General features: G+C 39.9%; 2 protein-coding genes across 3 annotated transcripts in view; one reads left to right on the top strand and one right to left on the bottom strand.

The window, feature by feature from the left end:
* LOC105463013 (transcription factor hamlet-like) overlaps positions 1 to 3,299 on the top strand; it is a 23,740-nt gene extending 20,441 nt beyond the window's left edge. The window contains exon 2 of the mRNA XM_011710007.1: positions 1,803 to 3,299. Coding sequence (XP_011708309.1) covers positions 1,853 to 3,217 — 1,365 coding nt within the window. The 5' untranslated portion in view covers positions 1,803 to 1,852 and the 3' untranslated portion in view covers positions 3,218 to 3,299. The remainder of the gene's footprint in view (positions 1 to 1,802) is intronic.
* A 12,857-nt stretch (positions 3,300 to 16,156) lies between these two features.
* LOC105463012 (polypeptide N-acetylgalactosaminyltransferase 3) lies at positions 16,157 to 20,442 on the bottom strand. Of its 2 annotated transcripts, none has more exons than XM_011710005.1 (11): positions 20,324 to 20,442; positions 19,008 to 19,365; positions 18,808 to 18,917; positions 18,562 to 18,742; positions 18,294 to 18,463; positions 18,014 to 18,181; positions 17,830 to 17,929; positions 17,304 to 17,713; positions 17,046 to 17,188; positions 16,622 to 16,888; positions 16,157 to 16,550 (listed from the first exon to the last, which is right to left on the bottom strand). In XM_011710005.1, the coding sequence occupies exons 2-11, from the start codon at positions 19,136 to 19,138 to the stop codon at positions 16,419 to 16,421; spliced, it is 1,812 nt and encodes a 603-aa protein (XP_011708307.1). In that variant the 5' UTR covers positions 19,139 to 19,365; positions 20,324 to 20,442; the 3' UTR covers positions 16,157 to 16,418. The 2 variants fall into 2 exon arrangements, with proteins under 2 accessions (XP_011708307.1, XP_011708308.1); XM_011710006.1 differs by lacking the exon at positions 20,324 to 20,442 and adding an exon at positions 20,046 to 20,303.
* Between the last annotated feature and the right edge of the window lie 34 nt (positions 20,443 to 20,476).

Raw genomic sequence — 20,476 nt, 5'->3', positions numbered from 1 at the left:
GTATTTATCGTGGTGTTTCTTTTTTTGTAAACTTATCTCATGTTTCACTTGTTCTCCAAGACGTGAACAAACTGATAGCATGTTTATATTTAATCGACAAGTTGTGTAAACAAACGAGTATCTCTTTCGGATTGTTACCGATATCGTTACTTCATTACATCGCGGAAGAACACGGTTCATTCGCTGACGAGCGGAGCAGAAAAAATCCGAGCAAAATTAACTGCGCGTATGATCGCGATCCATTAATAAAATTCTGTCAATTAGCGGGCGCTACGGAGTCCGAAGCACGTGCCAGAGTGAAACGGTAAAGCATTTAGAAGCGAGGCATAAAATGAGAGAGAGAGAGAGAGAGAGAGAAAGGCTCGACTGAATGATCCATAATACGAGATCGTAAAAATCTGATAGACACATCTTACGTATCTGGCAGGTGTTCCTACTCCATCTATATTTTCTTTTTCTATCCCCGACGTCTGATGTCGAACGGTAAAAATGCGAGCAGGTCGATTTGCCCGGGAGATCGATTTCTTCGGCTTCTAAAATCTTCGCCGTAGCCGCGGGCCGAAGACACATTTATCACAACGCGATTGATGCCTTGATTTATCGAGTCCCGTTGCGTTCCCTCTCTTTGCCTTTCTCCCTTTTTTCACTCTCTCTTTCTCTCCCTATCTCTGCCTGCCTCTTTCGCGCGGCTCTACGATCGGCAAAGATTCACGATGACGTCGATCGAGAAAGGAGAGATAAAGAGAGGGAGGGAGAGAGAGAGAGAGAGAGAGAAGGAGATCCTTTCACTAATATTTCCAAATAGCGTCGTTTTCATAGCGACCTTATAACGCTTCTCTATTCTTCTCGACTTAGCGTAATCTGGTTCTATCGCGAGCGATAGAAAGAAAGTCCATCACGATGGATTTTTGATTTATGAAGCACAAGCGATGAGACTCGCTTGTCAACCGATCGAAGTTACACGATACGTATCTCTAATAATCGGTTGTGTCTATCTAGAGATGCCACGGATTGGTATATTCAATTACTTTTGACTGACGTTTTGAGTGTCGTAATCGGACGTGACCTTAAAATTTTTTTCAACTCCGCACATCTACGTTGCTCAACAGCACATTTTTCGTTTTTTTTTTGCTATTGTCCTGTCAACTTTAAATTTTACTGTTGCTTAAGAGATTAGTATACCCGTGTTTTACCATATAATATTCTCTCTAAATATATTAACTGTAGGTCAAAACAAAGGAAAAGAACTTATCATGATAAAAATTTTCGCGAAGACTTTTTATTAATTGCTCACAGTATGCAAGTGATTCGGATATGCATGCGAAAATAATTATCTTTTTGGAACTGTCTTCGGTCTTAATCATATAATAATTATTCGTTTCAAAACTGTCTTCGATTTACCTATTTGCTAGTACAGCAAAACGATCCTACTTAAAATCTTCACGTGATTCAATTATTTATTAACACGTTAGGCGTTTTTATTTTATTGTATGTATGTAAAAACAAATATTAATATTGATACAAAATGTATGTGTGCCCGAATGATCAAAATCAAACCTGTTCGTTATGTTCGAGTTTAAAAATTTGCTTACAAAAAATTATTAAACATGTAAGTTATATAATTTTTCTCGTACGTTATATTCTATGAAATTACTTTTCCGTTGATATAAAAAAACATTTCCAATTTAATAAACAAAAAGATATAATTCTCTTAAAATTTGTCAGTTAAATTAAACGCGCTAAAATTACACTCTATGAATTTAACATGGAATTGAACATGGAATTATTATTCCATGTTTCAGATTATCCCAAGCGGAGAGCAGGAGCAAGGCCGAGTGATAGCGGCAGTGTGATGAGCGGATACCTCGGTAGCATCACCCTGCCCCCGACGTTGCTGCACGACCCGAAGTATCCTCCAGCCATGCGGGAGAAGGATTCGAGTCCGAGAAAAATGCCGGGCCACATAAGCCCAAAGCAAGCCAGCATTTATCCCCTGAGCGTCCGCGTGCCGGACGTTGAGGAGCTGCCATACGATCTCAGCCACGGCCACGGCCGCGGCCTGTCGAGCCCAACGAATCAGCAGCAGCAGCCGCACATGAGCCCCGCGGCCAGACCGCCCCAGCCGAATCATCAGGACGAGCTCGACTGCGAGCCGCTCGATCTCCGCGTCGATCATAAGAAGGAGCGGCTCCGGGATGAGAACCAGAACGAGATCGAAGTGTTGAATCAGAACAGCCTGGGCGGCGGTCTGCCCTATCACACGGTGCTCTTCCCTCAGCATCACGCGATGCACCCGCTGGTTCTGGAGGCGATGTACAGATCACATCATCACAGCTCGCCGGTGCCCGATCTGCCAAAGATCCAAGTCAGAGCGCTTCCCACGATGGTGCCTCTGCCGCCCAACAGATTCTCCTCGACCTCGTCGTCCACGTCCTCCTCGTCCTCGCAGCCGACCGCGAGAGCCGTCAGTCCGGCCGTTGGTCAACAGTCGCAGCATCAGCAGAATCATCCCTCGCAACAGCAGCAACCGCAGCAGCAGCAGCAGCAGCAACAGCAGCCGCAACAACAGAGCTCGAGTCTGCCGCCCTACTCGATCAGCGTGCAGGCCGGTCTCAAGCCCAAGGACAGATACTCCTGCAAATTCTGCGGCAAGGTCTTTCCGAGATCGGCGAACCTGACGCGACACCTGCGGACGCACACCGGCGAGCAGCCGTACAAGTGCAAGTACTGCGAGAGGAGCTTCAGCATCTCCAGCAACCTCCAACGTCACGTCAGAAACATCCATAACAAGGAGAAGCCGTTCAAGTGTCCGCTCTGCGAGAGATGCTTCGGCCAGCAGACCAATCTGGATCGTCATCTGAAGAAGCACGATGCGGACGGGCCGACGATACTGGACGAGGTCAGATCGAAGTATCACGGCCAACTTCCGCGGGCCGACGATTCCTACTTCGAAGAGATCCGCAGCTTCATGGGAAAGATCACCTCGCAACGGCAGGGTATACCGTACTTCCCCGGCCTGCTGGGCCACGCAACCGATGACTTCAGGAACGACAAGCAACAGCTGCAGCTGGAGGAGAAGCGAGGTGACTCGTCGTACTTCAGCGACCGGGACAATCTCAGTTCAAGGTCGAGCAGTACGGCTAGCAGACCGGAGAGCGTCCAGGAGGAACAAAGGGAAGTCAACTCGCCGCCACTCTCTCCCGGCAATAACACCTGAGTCCTGGGGCGCGGCCATAAGCATGGTAATCCAGTTCAGAAAGGTTTTCGTCGGTTCGTCAGAGCGCGGTGGAGTCAGAGAACAAGAGAAAATCCGATATTTCGAGCGATCGGGATCGACTAAGAGTTTGAAAAAATTGAACTTTCAACAAGATTTCACAACGGTATCGCTGTGAAGAACTGTTTTATTTGAGATGATCTTAAATTAATTCGAAGCTATTCACGAAGATAATCATTCCTCGTAGAAATTCCTATAGGTCGAAACGTAATAAAGATAAACCGACAAGATCTGTGAAAAAAAAGAAAGTGATCTATATTCGTAAAGATAAATCCTAAAAATCGGCGATGTATAATTCCTTGCTCAAGATGGCGAGCAGCAGTCGAATCAGTTTTATTATTCTATAGGTTTTAATAATTACAGACTTTGAAACAAATTCGCATAACGTTACAACTAAAGGATTAACAATCCTTGAATCCGTAGATTTAATTCGCTTTGAAAGAAACTAAAAATTAAAATGTGGTGCCTTGAAGAGAAACATGTGCCTAACTTCTAGGACGTATCGTCCTTCGGTCCTGAAGAATAGATCCAACCGGGTCGATATAAAGAGCCTTAATAATAAAGTTAGATAAACAATTAACTTACACTAAATATCGTACAATATTAGAATCTTAGACTTAAACGCGTGCTTGAGTGAGCCGGAAAGTCATATAGAAAAATAGGCGGAGTTGATAATAATCGTAATTTATAGATCGATTTGTGAAAAAAATTAAGAAAATATCTAATATAGACTTTCATTTTGCAAGAGAAGATATAAATATGTTTCTTACACTTCGGTCTGTAAAAATTTAATATTTAATTTTATTAATTATTACTATATATTTTCAATTTTATCAAAATACATTTTGTGTATGATGTAACTTAAAGTATATAAATGAATTATTACCCGTGTTAAAATTTTATATTTTTGAAATAAGATGAAAGTTACACTTGAGTACAAAATTTGCAAATGAAATTTTTCAAGAATTTCTATTTTACCTCAAATACCCTTCAATATTTGTGTCTTCTCTTTTATATTTCTCACATGCAAGCTCAATATTAATTATAAGGAGCATTTTATATCGATTCTACTCTCTTCGCAGGTCGAATTTCAGGCTCATCAACAGAATGATGTATATATAAGACGTAATTCATTTATGCTTGCAGGCTGTCGCAATCTTTCTATTTACCTATCGAGAATTATAGTTGCATTCAATTACCGTTTCATCATCGTAGGTTTGAATCGTTACAATACAAAGTTTTTCATTGATAAAAATATCCGGACAAAAATATGAGTTACATCAGCCGACCAACATTATTTGCAAATGGTAAGAAAATCCCGTGAGAAAAACGACATTGTTCTTAAATTACGTTAAAGCCGCGCCGCATATTACGATGGTATAATGCATGACTAATTTGCAAAGAAGAAAGAATAGCACGGAAAAAAGCGCTGACACTGTAATTAAGGCCGTTGCAATCCTTTCGATCGTCCCTACACTTTTCCACCTTTCACGACGCATTCCGTTCGCGCGACGAGTTCAGCTCGAAGCTACAGAAGTCCAATTTCGAGAGTTCGACGCAAAGTATCATCCGAAGAAATTGCGTGCGGATCATTTAATCGTAGAATAAACTGCATGCATTGGCTTTTTTTTTCAAATACCAACAGATGTATATTGTATATATAATATTATATACGATAAATATCAAAAATTCAATGGCAAGAAAAATTTCGCAACAGGCTGATGTAATACAGAGTAGTAAGTCTTTTTAGTAATAATATCTTGGTTACTAAGAAAAATGTAAAATCCACAAGTTACGTAGCTACAAGAGACGTGAAGAAAAGTGATATGTCCTTATTAGACAATACTCAGTTTAATATTCATTTTTCGCTCAACATAATCAAGCGTTAAGTCTGTATACCGACGAACATTCGCGCTTAAATCACGCGAGATCGTCGCGTCGCGTGTAGCAAGATTTGCGAGTACCGGACGGACATTGAAATCGCCGCGCGCCTTAAAGGGGTTTGCGATCCGAGACGAACGAAAAAAAAAAAAATTGATGAAAGGAAAAGTTCGGGGAGAACGCGAGACGATTCGCTTCGGCAGAAAACGCCACTGATGGGCGACCGCTCGATTTTACGACCTAGAAAGTGAATTTCAGACGTTCGGGCGACTCGGGCGCCTTCGAGCGTAATCCGCGAATCGCGGAATCGTCGGGCCCAATGATCCGCGCTGAAGGAAGCCGGATAATAAAACAGTGTTTAGAAATCGATGGGCGGATCTCGCTGCCGATCGGCAGATCTCGCTGCCGATCGGCGGCGCGGTTGGGAAATCGGAAGAGCTCGGAAAGTTCGTCGCACTCCGCGCGCACCTCGGATCATTAAGTTTTCAATCGGGGAAGCCGGTGACGTATCGCGGAAATATGCCGGGTATTATCCGCCGCGAGATAAAACGCGAATACCTGGAGCAACGTTTCTCAACTCTTCTTTCAACATTGAGATACAATCCGATACGCAAAACGCCGGAACGTCCGTAAGCGCGTGCAATTAATGTCGTCAATCGAATTATAAGAATGTAATTAAAGTTTGTTTCGAGAATTATCAACGCGTCAATTACGTTTACCTTCCAATTGAAATTCCGCGAAACGCGCGAAGACACATAACGAAGTGTCGCTGCTCTGAAGAAGCGGAAGAGAACTTGGGAGGCTCTACGCTTCTTCGACTCTGAAACCAATTCGCGCCGGGAAAAGAAATCGGTATCCAGCCGTCATTAATATGTAATTATCGCGCCGGCAGAGAGACGCAATCATCATAGCGACGTGAATCCTGGCCGGATCTAAATCGCGAACTTAACGAACTCCGTGATACTCACATACGTATGGTTTTTGAGATGGTAATTGGTATACTGTATCATGCGGTCTCTGAATTATCTAATCCTGTCGCTCGGGAGAATTAAATAAGAACACAAGTGACAATTTATTGATATTAATTTCCGCACGTTATCGTTTTCCTCATTGCGTATTAAACGCCTAAACTCTAGAGGAAATTAACGGGAACATATTTTATATATATATATAACTATATATATATATATATATATATATTCCCGTTAATTTCTTGTAGAGTTTAGGCATTTAATATACATATATAACGTATAATATCTGATCTCGCGAAGATCGCTTTAACGTGGATTGCTACTGACACATCTCGTTAGGTGGCTTTTTTTTCGCGCGACGGTTGGCAAATGACAGCGGGATGTAAGCCAGGCGTTTCTGCTCCGCTTGTTCGACCGTAATGCTTTGTTTGTGGCTGACGCGTCGGGAAACGATATCCGCCGATATGCAGCGTATTCGCGCGGGGCCGGGGCAAAAACTTACGGCGGCGAACGGGTATCATTCCGGCCGGCACTTCTTGGCGAACGGCGCGGCGCGGCGAACGGTGCGAAATCTCTCGAGGTTCTCATCGAACCGCGGAAATGTCTACGGTGAAGAAAGGACCCGCGATATGAGACCGACGCGGCGTGGCGTGGCGCGGCGCGGAATCTCTTCACGGCGTGGAAAAGCCGCGTGCTTCCTGCCGGCGATGATCGGGCAAGAAGAGGCGAGTAAACGAGCGGAGTGCCTGGTAAATCCCACCGCGGGCAATCCCACACGGATGATGATATATCCCCTCGTTTCCTGCGGACGGTCGCTGAAGATCGTACCCCGGGTGAAACGATGTAATCGTCTTCCGCTCCTTTAAGTCAGGTGCAAATTTATCGGCACTTTCTAGCGAGCGCGTTCGCCCGATACGCGCGGCGAGCGCCATGCAGGTAACGCAGGTGCGGGTTCCTCCAGGAGGGATCCGCTTGATCCTCAGGATTAACCCAATCAATTCCTGGTAGCAGGAGCGTAACGCGAGAGAGGTCAAAGGCATAATGGAACGCTAAAGCGTAAGGGGGAATCGTATGACTGTCTATCCGTCTTGCGTGTGCACAAGGTAGATTTATGTGCGAGAGCTTCGTGTGAGGGCAGATCTTATGGACCTCACGTGTCCAGTATCTTTCACGTAGAGAAAAAAGAAGTGCGAAAGCTTGTGTGCGTGAATGCCTCGCGTGTGCCAGGTCTTTACGTGTGAGTGTATATTATCATCACGTGTGTGCGTGCGCAAAGATCTTCGTGTGGACGATTGTGGAAGATTGAATGTGCAACCTCCGCTAAATCATATTGCTAAATTAGAAGGCTTTTACGGCTTAAGTGGCGGATGGATATATTCTGTCTTACAGTCAATCATTGCGCACCTTTATTAAAACTACTTATTTCTATTCTATTACCTTTGCAAATTCTTTCAAATGAAGAAAGGCTGTTTACTACATTGTAGCAAACTTTCTATCTCTTTTCTTTCTTTTTCTCTTACGTCAAATCTAAAATTTAAAAAATATAGACGATTTCTTATATACACACATACACACTTTGTCGAATTATTAAAAATCAGGTCTCTTTGATTTAAACATAAATCTGCAAACGGGTTTAACACTAGAACTAATAAGCAGTCAAAATTTTGTAATTTCTTTTTAAATCTATACATTTTCTGAGCTTTTCCATGATTTTTGTTGCAATTTGTAAATGATTAAATCCATCAATTTAATTTCCTCTCCTTCGTTTGTTAATATTTTTAAGTAGTAAAAATAGATATAATTAATTGTTGGTAATTTTAACTTTCATTTAGGATCCAGTTTCGCCGAGGAAGGCGAACTGGATCGCAACAATTATTAAAAATCGCACGCAGTGTCGTTCGCAAGTTTCTTATATTTCGATTATTAAAGGAAGTGTATTAAAATTACGGATTGCTTTCGTCATTAAAATAATCCCACGCGACACGCGATATCACTATTACAGGCGCGCGCGTTCGGTTTTCTTGAGTTCTACGCGCGCGGAACGCAGTTGAAAATCTCGACCGGTCTTAAAAACGGATTAATCGCTTCCCGGCTCCTCGGGCGCGAGTTTACTGCGCTTTCTAGATCGTGCCGACATCGTCGAAGCGGAAAACAAACAGCACGTCAATTTCGTGACTGAAAGTGTTATCTCGAGCGACTCCGATTAATTGCGGGACTCGCGTAGGCCGCGATGTCGATATAATATATCAATTTATCCAAGCTGTGTTTCACCGATTCGCATTCGTTTCAAGAATCAGTCGTTATTACGGAGATAAGAGAATCACGATAACGCGGAAATCAAATACACGCAAATGTATAAATATCGAAACGATTCGATTCCAAATTTATAATCTAATATGTAATCTGATAATACTGATTTTTATTTTTGGATCGCAAAGATAAAAAGATATAAAGAGGGTCTATTTGTAAACGATAATGAAAACGTAACAATCAATACGTGAAGAATGCATTAATATATTAAACGCATTACTTCTGTAAGAAGCCATCGTGGCTCTTGCTTTTCATCGCAACTCAACGGTCGTCATAAATCGTTTCAGATCAACTTTAAAAAAATATTATTATCGCAAACCCCGTTCGATTACGGCAGCAATCTCGACGGCGAAGTCGTCGCGTGGGGTTCGCTCGCCGTGAAGCGATTTAATCGTCGCTTCCGGTATGATATTGGGTGCAAATTTATTGGCGCTTTCTAAGGCCTGGTGTGGAGGTGGTACACGTAAATCCGACCTTGATTAACCCGAATCAGTGATTCGTGACGTCGTAACGAGAACCCGTCCGGCTCGGGGATGACGTGAGCTACGGAGTGGCCCAAGGTGCGCGCGCCCCCGCGGTGCATCTCGCATCTGTTGGATGCGTTTTTTCCACGCCCTTCCCCACTTCATCGCGCGGCGAGGAGCTCGGCGAAAAAAAGAAAAACGGCCCGTACTTTCTACGCGCGGACTTACGCGCGGATGCAAACGCGCAGAGAGATCCCGGCGTGCGATAGGGCCGACAATGACTCGTAAACCGCAACATTTTAACGGTTGCGCTTCCCCGAAGCGATCTACTTTTGCACCGCGGCTTCGTAGGGAAGGATCTAATAAATATCTACCGGATTATTATTCGAATCGCCGTGGCGGAAAGTGCTGCCGTCCTTCCTGACGACGCCGCGCCCGCGCCGTGTGCGCCGACATGAATTTAATACCGCCGGATCAAAATTATTGCGCTTTCTAAACGATATTATCTACGCAACGCGGGTGTTTTCGAGATAGGAGCAATCTCGCGGGTAGATCTCGTATCGCTAAACGATAAAGGTTAAACAACTTGCCCCGATTGTGACGTCGAAATTAGATTTTGGAGCAATTTGAATTTCAAATAGCGGCTAGAGATCGCGCGTAAAAATATTCTTTCACGAGAAAATATATTGCATGTTATATACGTGAAAAACTTGTTATAAACTATTTATGAATACCAATGAATGCTAATATGGTTTTTTAATTTTTGCTTTGCTTACTTCACAGCACATTTAGGTGTAATTTAATTTAAGTTCTTCAATAATCAATATTTTTCATTTTTTCTCTATTCTGTTTTTCGATTTTATTTTCCTAACTTCTGTGTATGTGTGTGTATTTTCGATGTTTAAATTCTTAATCTGTTATCCGGTGTATATTTGTTCACAGATGCATCAAAAGAATCTTTCCTATTTCTTAACTCCACTCTCTCTATAATGATAGAGTTGCTGAATATAACTTCTCGTATAAATTTAATATCTCAATTTTTTTCTCAAAAAAGGCCAATACCATAACACGTATACAGCATTCAATATTTCTACGTTCCCTTACATTTCGTTCTCATACATACATATTTCTACCTTCCCTTGTTCCGATCCCGCCGTCGAATTCCTCATTTTACTCTTATTATTGGCGTTTCGTAACGCGGCCTTGCGCGAACGCGCGGTGACTAAGCTCGCACAATGCAGATCTCGGGTGAAGCCCTGGCGCGTATACGCGGGCCCTGTTTCTCTCCTTCACACGCGTACGTACGATCGCAAGCCGATGGCCTCGGACCTCTCTTGCGTTACACTTTTGCCACGCCCCGATCGAACGGGTAAGCTCATCGCGAAAGTGAAACGCAATAAAGGAGCCACGCCGAGCGAGAGTCTCGACGGTCTCGCGCGAAGGCGGAAGAGAGAAGGAAAAGGGGGCTTGACGGGTGAGAGAAAGAGAGACGGAGGGTGATGGAGAAAGAGAGAGAGATGTGAGATCCTATCGATCAGAGAACCTCGAGGCCTGGAAATCGGTTTTCTCGCAGCATCCCGCCAGTTATTGACGCGCAAAGAGATACTCCTGTAATTGCGAATTTTCTTTTAAATTGCGCACATCTGATAAATATAATAATTTAACAATTTGCCTATAAATCATGTATCCTTGTACGCTACGATCATATTTCACGAAAAAAAAAGTTTGTGATAAGAAGGGGCTGATGAAATTTCTTAAAAGTCTTTATTGATTAACCTATTCAATTAGTGTTAGCATACGCTTATGTTTTAACTGTGGTATAAAAAGTTTTAAGTATCCCGGATGTGACTACTAATTTTAGATTTACGATTAGCCTAACATCTGGAACAAGCACGTATTTTAATAACAAGTCCCAGAAAAACCTTTTACGTTTGAACGTTTCGTCAAAAGCGACGCGGTTGCGTGAATGGAGATCCGTATCATTTTCGCAATTTCTAATCGGGAGACGTCTCGAGCGATTCCCGAGAGCTCTCTCATCTCTCGCGCCGTCGTCGTCGTCGTCGTCATCGTCGTCGCCGCGTCTACTCGACTAAATTGCGTCAGGTTCTCGCGGTGCGAGACACGCCTCGCACTTCTCGATCTCATCTCGGGGCTTCTTGTTCCAGTTCGCGTGCGTGATTTCACCGGTCACTCGCGTCCACTTGCGACATTCTGCGGCCATCTCCGATCTCCGCGCCGAGTTGCGACAGCCGGCAAAGCCAGAGATGAAGGAAAAAAAAATAGAGACGAAAGAAAGAAAGAGAATTAGCGGAGGAGAGTAGAGAGGTGAGAGCGCTTGGTCGCCGTTAGGAAACTGTAACGTTTTGTTCGAGCGTTTGCGCGAGCTGTGCGGTGCTCCTCAGCACGCGGGCCTTATGTTACCTTTCAGTCGCGAATCATAAATTCGTCGACGACTACACTGTATAAGTGCGTATCGTAGCAACGACATTAATGATAAGGATATGTAGCGTGTACGGCACAGTGCCTATGCAAGCGTTTTTCACATAAGAGCGATGTATACCTAGAATTCGTATTCGCGAGGCTCAATCTTTTAGTTAGACAAAGCCGTAGGACGTAACGCTGCGATGAGCGATGTGCAATGAGCGTCGGACCTTCGAGTATCCCCGAAATTTTTTTTGAACAAGATTTACTACATCTTTGCGCCACGATCGCGTCCCGATATCATCCCGATATTACGCTTCCATTATTCCACAATTTCATAAAGGATCATTCGATCGCCTTGACAATTCGCGTCTAGATGTCATCTCGACGGTGAACGCGCTATTCGAGAAACGCAATATTCTTAAATTAAGCGATAATGTTTAAATTACGAGAGTAAAATTTCGCGATACGTGGACCAAAGAATCGGTTTAATTTCGCAGCTGCGCGTATGCCATCACGACGACGTGACATCTTACTTCGATTAATTTAAGTCTGGCTTATAGATCCTTATTTTAGTTACGATTTAAGTCTGGCCTGTAGCCACCTCTGGGTCCTACCGCGATCTCGATCGTCGCTATCGTCGAATTCTAATGGGACTGTCGATCCAATTCGCACGAGTGTTCGTACCACCATCCTGTAATTATATATAGTCAACCGCGCGCGGTATGTATTAAGAGAACTTGTAAAGAACTATCTCTAATTTTTATATGAGGTATATAGATACAAAAAATATATATATACAGATATATATGTGAATATATATATATATAGATAATATATACATATAAATATAAATCGTACCACCACGATTGTGATTTGACCGAGGTTACCGAGTTATACGTACTTTTAACTATTAGCCACGGAAACGGCGCCGTGTGCCGAGGAAGCTATAAAGCGCTCGTTACCTTTAGAACAAGTAATATTTAAGGACACGTAAATTATACACGTACATTTACACGAACACATACACACACAAGCGCTGTCAAGCTCAGTTCAATCCCACAGATTCTACTTATATATCTATAGTCAAATGTTGAAGAGCATGGAAAAAGCGCGAAGCGTCTTCAATCGGACGAGCGATCGACGGACGATCGTAGTATTGTTTTATTAACTGTTGCAGAGAATAAGATACACGTTCTCTCTTTTAATAAATTGTTTGTGCATTGCGTGAAAAATGAACGATACTCCGCCGAAGTACATTTTAATGGTTCGTCCCAAAAAGTAGCTGAAAATTCCTCGTTTTGTTTAAAAAAATTTATTTTAATTTTGAAATTCCTTTTAAACCTCCTGATTATTCTCATTTTAATTATGTCGTAAGAGCTCAACATAATGTTCTTATTAGAAAATAATGGTTATTTGAATGATATAAGTGCTACAATTAAAAATTTCTCAAGAAAGAAATTATGTACTTCAGAAAACTGTGTTAACTTAGATTGTTGATTGAAACTGCTTTGCCGAATAATCCATTGAAATTGTTCAACGGCCACGTTCAGCAGAATGTTTATTTTTGCAAGTGTGAAAGTCTTCTTCGCTGAGATAGGACTATATATTCCTCTAGATCTGAAAGTGTAATCCAATCAGCGCGAAGAAAACTTTCAACAGTTTAAAATAAACATTCTGCTAAACGTGGCCAATCCAACTCATGAGCGTGAGGACGCGGTTGGCTCATCGAACGCGGGATGATCGAGTAAAGATGACGTCCGTGAACGATCCTATAATTGTTCGTCACTCCTATTTTCCATATGACATTTATAGTTACGTATAGTCACGCCTTTGTGTGTGCAGCACGATGATGACTGTATATATGTCAATATGTAATATTTGATGCAAAAAAATATATATATAATGATTCAATATATATATAAGGAAGACTACTTTGTGTATAATTGCATTTACCCACCAAATCCTTTCTGCAAATCTTCGACATACAAGAATAAGATACTTTTATTACTGACGGAGGGAACAACAGTTATATATATTAGCGAAACGAATTTGTTGTAATTGTTCTTTACATTATATTAATAGTGCAGCGCAATCAGTATACAGTTGATAAATTATTTATTTTTTATGTTTATTTTATATATGTTATTTATTAAAATGATCTATTTGTTTTTTAATTTCTGTAAGCTCTTTTAGACATGTTTATTTTTTTATAAAAATTGACAAATGTGGATTCAATGATTCTTCTGTCGTAAATGTCTTTAATTTTTTTCAACGACGATTTACTCTTGAAATTTTTGTTAATTGCTAGCAACTAGATTATCATTAGTACACCAGTTGTTCCGTAAAGCAACATTGTAAACTAGAAGCCAGACTTCAGCGTAAAGCTGGTGTTTTTTCTCGCGCGTCCAACTGCTTTTTAAAATCATTTTTTTTTTCTTTTTTTTTCTTGTACAGCTCGTCGTGGGGGTCAGTGACGGATTCAACCGAAAACATTCCCGTTTTCAGGAAATTAAGTTCTCTTTTCCCCACATTAAGAAGAAGAACCGCAATTTAATGTGGGAAACGACAACTTGACCAGGGTCATAGGTGTGTGAGAACCGGAACACTTGCACTGCCGGTGGACGAGTTGGCGACGTGATTTGACGCTGAATTCCGAAAATTATGAGAAAATTCTAAACTACATCCATTTATTCGTATTCTACAGTCACAAATATAAATAATTTTATATTATATTTTATATAAGATACATATTTATACAACATTTCTCTCGAATTAAAGAGTAAATTTAATTAGAATTTTGTGCAAAATGCACGGTGTATCGTGTTGCTTCGGTTACCTTCGTCGGCGGGGAAAAAAAAATTATTCGTTTCGGATACGACGTGAATCCATAAATAAAGTCTCACTCATCTCGACCAAACTTGGCCTGGAGGTGATCAGATCCGAAGGCACGGGCGGAATAGTGCGCTTCGGGCTAAGTGCCTTCTCAGCCTCACCGAGGACGTGACTTTGACCCAGATATCGGTAAACTGTGCCAAGTAGCCCGCGGATGCAACTCGTTCGTATCGTCTGGATCGAAATCACGCCGAAACGATATGACAGAGATCGATCTCCTACCGCGCATTATGATTTAAACGAACGTTTCTTTCTTTCCAATCAGTTCGCCAATCCGACCTTGAGGCTTCAGATTTCGGCAGATAATTCATCCAAAATCGTTAGATAATGTTGCGTTTGTAATTATATTGTGTGCGCAATTTCATGCAATAATTATTAAATTCATACATACAAACGTTTTTATCATAATTGCTGTACACATAAGTTGTACAATACGATAATGAAAAATAATGCAGTAAAGACAACACGCTGCTGTTTATCTTCTGTTGCAATTTCATAAACTGATATATATCAGTAAAGTTTTTAGTTTTTAGAAAAATTTAACATAAAAATTACATTTAGATATACAATTTGATAATAATAGAAATAAAACATGTATCACATATATGTATGTGTAAGGTATTTTTTAAACTATTAAAATACATAAATATTGGCCCAACTCTTAATCAAACGATATACAATAGATTCTCGGAAAAAAGTCATTAAAAACGCAAAAATAATAATATACTTTAAAGAATAAATGTTATTGGCAAGGAAACTATATATATTGTATGTTAACCTTCGGCAAACATATTTGCCTACTGTAGTTGATCAGAGTTGGAAGAAACCGAGATCCTTGAGGCGTTATTTTTAATTAGGAATGTTGTACTGCGACAGCGTCAGTTAAATTGGACGTTTAAAATAAAAAAGGCGAATACGTCGGATGTGTAGCTAAATTTTATTCATAAAACTCATACATAATCATGCAGTTGGACTATAATTAAATATTTTTTGAAAATCTATTACATTTATTCGCGTTTTTCTTTAAACATAATAAATGCATGACGTATGCATTTTTTTCGAAAATCTATAAATCTGTAAGATTTATGTTAATATTCTATAATTATAAGATTTGTATTAATATACTATTTTTAGTATTTAAATAAAGGAATATTCCTTGGGAGGAATATATATTATAGAATAACTCACATTTCACAGGAAACAAAGGATCTTGTAAAAATGATTTCATCGTTTCAAGATTACAGCAAAACGACATTAAACTGAAGCAGTTTCGATTTAGCCTTGGCGACGATGACAATAAGGATGACTCGTCGGCAGGGCCTTAACTAGCAATGAATCATCAACAATACGCATCTTCTTCGGAATTGCGACAGCGGAGAATTGCCTATTTAAGGCAATGCCAAATCGATCGCGTAAGGAACGTGTCCCCGCGCGATCCACGTGCATTTATTTAAGACACTTCCAAACTAGTTATTCAACTTTGACGTTTATACGCCGTTACTTTGAAAGGTATAACGTTAATAGGAAGCCATATGGCAAAACGATGCTCACGTATACGAGCACGATAATTATGGCATCGACGCATTCTTATTCTCGAAACGGATCATTCATGTTCAGATTATTAACCGTGATCAAGCACAGTCATCTCATCCATTAGATGGCGAAACGAGATCCATTTACGAGATGAAAAGACCGCACAATGTAAAGTACCATGTTTTTGTGCTCATTTTTTTACATATATAAATTATCTGTGTTGTAAAATATTAAATACAATTTTACAGAAAAAAACAGACTACAATAGAAGAGAAGGGAAAGGAGATTAAAGAGTGAATAATAAACAAAATTAAATTGCAAATTTAAAAAAACGAGAAAGTTAAAGAAATTTTAATTATAATGATGCAGAATTGAAGGACACGGAGAAAAAGTAACGGAGAAAGGAGTGAATTAATAAATAGTAGCTATTACTTTTTATTTCATAATTCAAACCTTGTCACAGAGCAAAGATGTACATGCTCTATTCGATTTCGTCAGTATAAAAGTAAAAAATATTAATTTTACATTATAATGACACCCATTGCAAATTGTCGCAAAATTAATGTACCAGTAAAAATATATATTACTTAGTTACTGATAGGCTGACAGCTCATTAAGGCACTGAGTCTTCTTTTCATCTTTGTTAATAACATAGTGACATCGCGATTATCACTTCCAAGGAACTGGTTCCAAGATCCATTGTTGATTGAGATTCTTAGTACAAGCCGCTATTGTAAGCGTGTCATCGTCCGTTGTCGTCTGAAGACACATCTCGGAAGGCACGTGCAAAAATACTTTCGTCTGGAAATAATAATTGGTAAACTAGAAAAGTCGCTAAAAGAAGCTGATATTTTATCAAAGAAATACAGTACTTGTTCATTATATTGCCATTTCTGTCTTTCGCGACCGCTACATGCCATTATTTTCACTTTTGGCGTCTTTTGTTGGGTATCTCGCTCCGGTGCGTCCAAGCATACACTTTCATCGGTCATTATCACTCCGCTTTTGGTCATCACGAACATCTGGCTGAGCATCGGCCGCGGTATGCACGAGTGTAAGACTGCGTTCCCTGAAGGTTGTGCATAAGAACCTTTCGCACTCGGTCGCATAATGCACTTCTTTGTTTCAGCATGCACTATCTGACATGAATGATATTATAATTAATCTTAATTTAATAAAACACTATTTAAAAATTAATTTATATATATATAAGTTAATTTTTAAATAAATATAGATATATATGATACACATGTATATGACAGCTTATGTTGCATTATATAATAAAATCAACAGTACCCTCCCGAAGAATCGATCATCCGTTGGAAAGAAATGCTCCGGCCACACATTCTCCAAGTACCACTCGAAACTTTTACACTTCAGTTTCTCGCGTAAAGCTAATCTCGAACGAATTTGCTGCTTATATCTTAGTCTGGCCGCCTCTAATGAAATTCGAGGTATAAGAATCCACTCGTCCATGAAATTAAAGATCTAACCCAATAGATAAAATAAATTCGTAATGATGATAAAGTGTATCACCATTAATAATAATCTCACCAGGATTGAACTTGAAATAGAACTCCGCCCATTGATCCATCCATACCGAAGCGACTCTCGCAAGATTGCCGTATAATATATCTCCGACGCCGCCCGGAAAAGTATAAGGAGAGGACTTTCGGAAGAGATGTCCGACATGAGAGCACGGGGCGATCTCGATACTGCCTCCGCATTGCCAGGCTCGGAATGACAGCTCCAAGTTCTCACCGCCCCAGATTCGCATCTGATCGTCGTAGCTGCCCAATTTGAAGAAATAATCTCTGTTCATCGAGAACAATCCGCCCGCCATTGCGGGCGTTCGAAATGGTTCGACAATGTTATCGCGTCTTTCCTTCAATAGACGACCGTTCAAAGTTAGCCAGCGAAAGTGTAAGTCCCAGTTGAATGCGCCCCAATGAAGCTCAAACGATCTATGAAATAAGTAATTTTCAAAATATTGACGAAAGAGTAAAGAAAAACATCGAGAAAAAAACTAAAGCTTTCTATCAAGATGTTATCACCGATGCATGCAAGAATAAACAATTACCTTGTATAACTGAAGGTATTATCGTTTATTATATCAATTACTGGAGCGACTATTCTCGTTGCATTTTTACCAACCACTTCAAGTAACGGCTCCAACCATCCTGCAAACATTACAATATTTATATTGTACATAACTTCGAAAAGATTGTTTCAAATGTTATTATAAAATAATAGAGCTTACCTACCAACCGTACATTCGCAGTGAGCATCGAGAAAAGTGAGGACTTCACCTTTAGCGTCGTTCGCGCCCAAAATCCTCGCTTTTATCAATCCTATGCGTTCATTAGATCGTAGAACTTTCGTAGGGACGCTCAAGTTCTTGACGTAATCATCCAAAGGAGTTTTCAGGAATTCTAGCAACAAATAACAAGACAATAGAGTTGAATTTGTTAATATGTATGATAAATATAATAAAAAATATAAATATATATGATAAAATAATATTATAATCTTGTAATTAATTACCTCTTTCACTGTTATCGTCAACAAGAATAATCTCTTCTAGCAGTTCTCTCGGAGATCTGTTGATGACGCTATGTATTGTTCTTAACAATGTACTCCAAGCCTCATTATGAAATACTATAATGATAGACGTTTTCGGTAAATTACCTAAGTTTGCGTACCGCGAAAGACACCTGTAACATTTTTTGAATGGAACTGTTTAAAAAACATTTTACAATTAGATGATATTACAAGTTTATCTAACAAAGGAATTAGACGATAGCACCCTTACTTTTTTTTCCTAACGTCCGGTAGAGATCGATTTAGCGGTATTTTATCGCTAGCCATTAAATTAAATCGGTTAATTTGATACAACTGCTGCATCTTGTAAAAATCTTTTGGATGTATTACTACGGGCTCTCCATTCTTGCCTTCAAATGGCAGTGGGTTGAACAGATTTTGATTAATAACATCTAAAAGAAAAATATATAGCATTTCCACTCGCAGAATCCCCTTCTGATGTATTAAATTCATTTACCTTTCGTGATGTTCGGAATTTTCAAGGAATCCACAGAGTCTCCTATGTAATGACCGACTACTACATGAATCCCTCGACGATCGATGTAATCCTTCTGGTTCCCATGTGATCTGTAACAGACAGAAGCAGCGTTGAATTTAAATCGACATTTCAAGTAATCAATTCAAGTAACAATTCAAGTATCAATTGTTAATTCATACCGGATAAAGTTATATTGCGGATCGGCACTTTTCTCCTTGCTCCTGGACCAAATCAGAAATGCGCCTATCAGTACAACGATCAGGAAAATGATCGTTGACAGACGTCGTGACCGTCTTAATCTAGGCCACATTTTGCTCCTCGTTAATCCATATCAATCTTGTTTATATTTTCGACGTGTGGCGGCAGAGAGTCAATTCATGCACTAATCAGTTTCGGGAAATTCCACTTCATTTTACTTTGCCAAGCTGCATGAAATTATCACGCAGATCCGGTATCCGTTATCGCGAGTTCTTCGTGATCGGTAGGTCAGGTCATTGCGACAAAAAAACAAGATTTCAAGAATTTCTGAAGTGGACTCTGGAAAAGAGATTGTTTATGTTATTGTTTTGATTTTCAAAGGCTGCTTTTTAAAATTCACGATTTTGTACATTTCCTTTTTTTGCCATGTCATTTTTTTATATCAATATTTAAATTTATTTTTTGTAGTAAATTCAAATTTGTATTTTTGTTATACAACCTTGGTTATAAAGCATTCTCAATTTATTGCTTTTTTTTTTTTTAAAGATGGTAAATAAAAGCCAAAAAAGACTAACAAAATGTTAAAATTGTTACAAATAAATATTATTTTTTTAATAAAACTGTTTTTAATTTATTTTTCGTTACATATAAAATGTTTACGTCAATTTGTTAAAGCGCTTTCACTTATGGCCACAGCTTTATATCTCTCAATATATGTTTTCATTATATTAATATAAAAAATAATCTTTTGTATTAATGTAATCACCTTATACAACTGCAAAATAATTATGTTACAAAAAATCTAATCTGTATCAGTTGAGACAAAAAATTTAAAATAGAAGAAAATATAATGCAATGTACATATATGATTTATATATAATCATTAAGTCAAAGCAATTCTGTAATTCTAAATTGAGTACAAAAGAAAATAATTTAAAAATTTATATAGCAAATAAAAACAACGCATGATATCATTACAATTATCCTGAATCCTTTCAGTCAATTAAATTGTAACTCACTTTTAAGTAAAAGTAGACGTTAAACCGTCGTGAGACGATCAACAATTTACCATGACGCAGAAATCGTCAAACCGGTGATGCAATGTCTCATGCAATACCATAAATGTATATTGCTCTGAAGTAAAGACTGCGAAAGAAAACGGAGTGCAATCACACCCTGGAAACGACAGACGAGCAGACGTAAACGGACGTTCCGCTCGTCAATCGACAATCTCGTGAAAAGCGTAATATTCCACTTTTGCTCAAATTTAGGTTAGGTTTATATTTATAATATTTACCTCGTCCCGAACAGTCCTGAAGCAACGCTCCAACTCCCGTGAGTAGCGTAGCGGAGGCGAGTGCTCCTCCAAGGCTCCGACGCGCTGGAGCGATTCGCCATTCGCTGCCCGGAGCAGCAGCCGACGCGCGGAAAGACGGGCCGGCGCGCGGCG

This window comes from Wasmannia auropunctata, unplaced genomic scaffold (genome assembly GCF_000956235.1).
Source record: "Wasmannia auropunctata unplaced genomic scaffold, wasmannia.A_1.0 LD336092.1, whole genome shotgun sequence".
NCBI classification, from domain to species: domain Eukaryota; kingdom Metazoa; phylum Arthropoda; class Insecta; order Hymenoptera; family Formicidae; genus Wasmannia; species Wasmannia auropunctata.
This window is presented reverse-complemented; position numbering and strand designations above follow the sequence as displayed.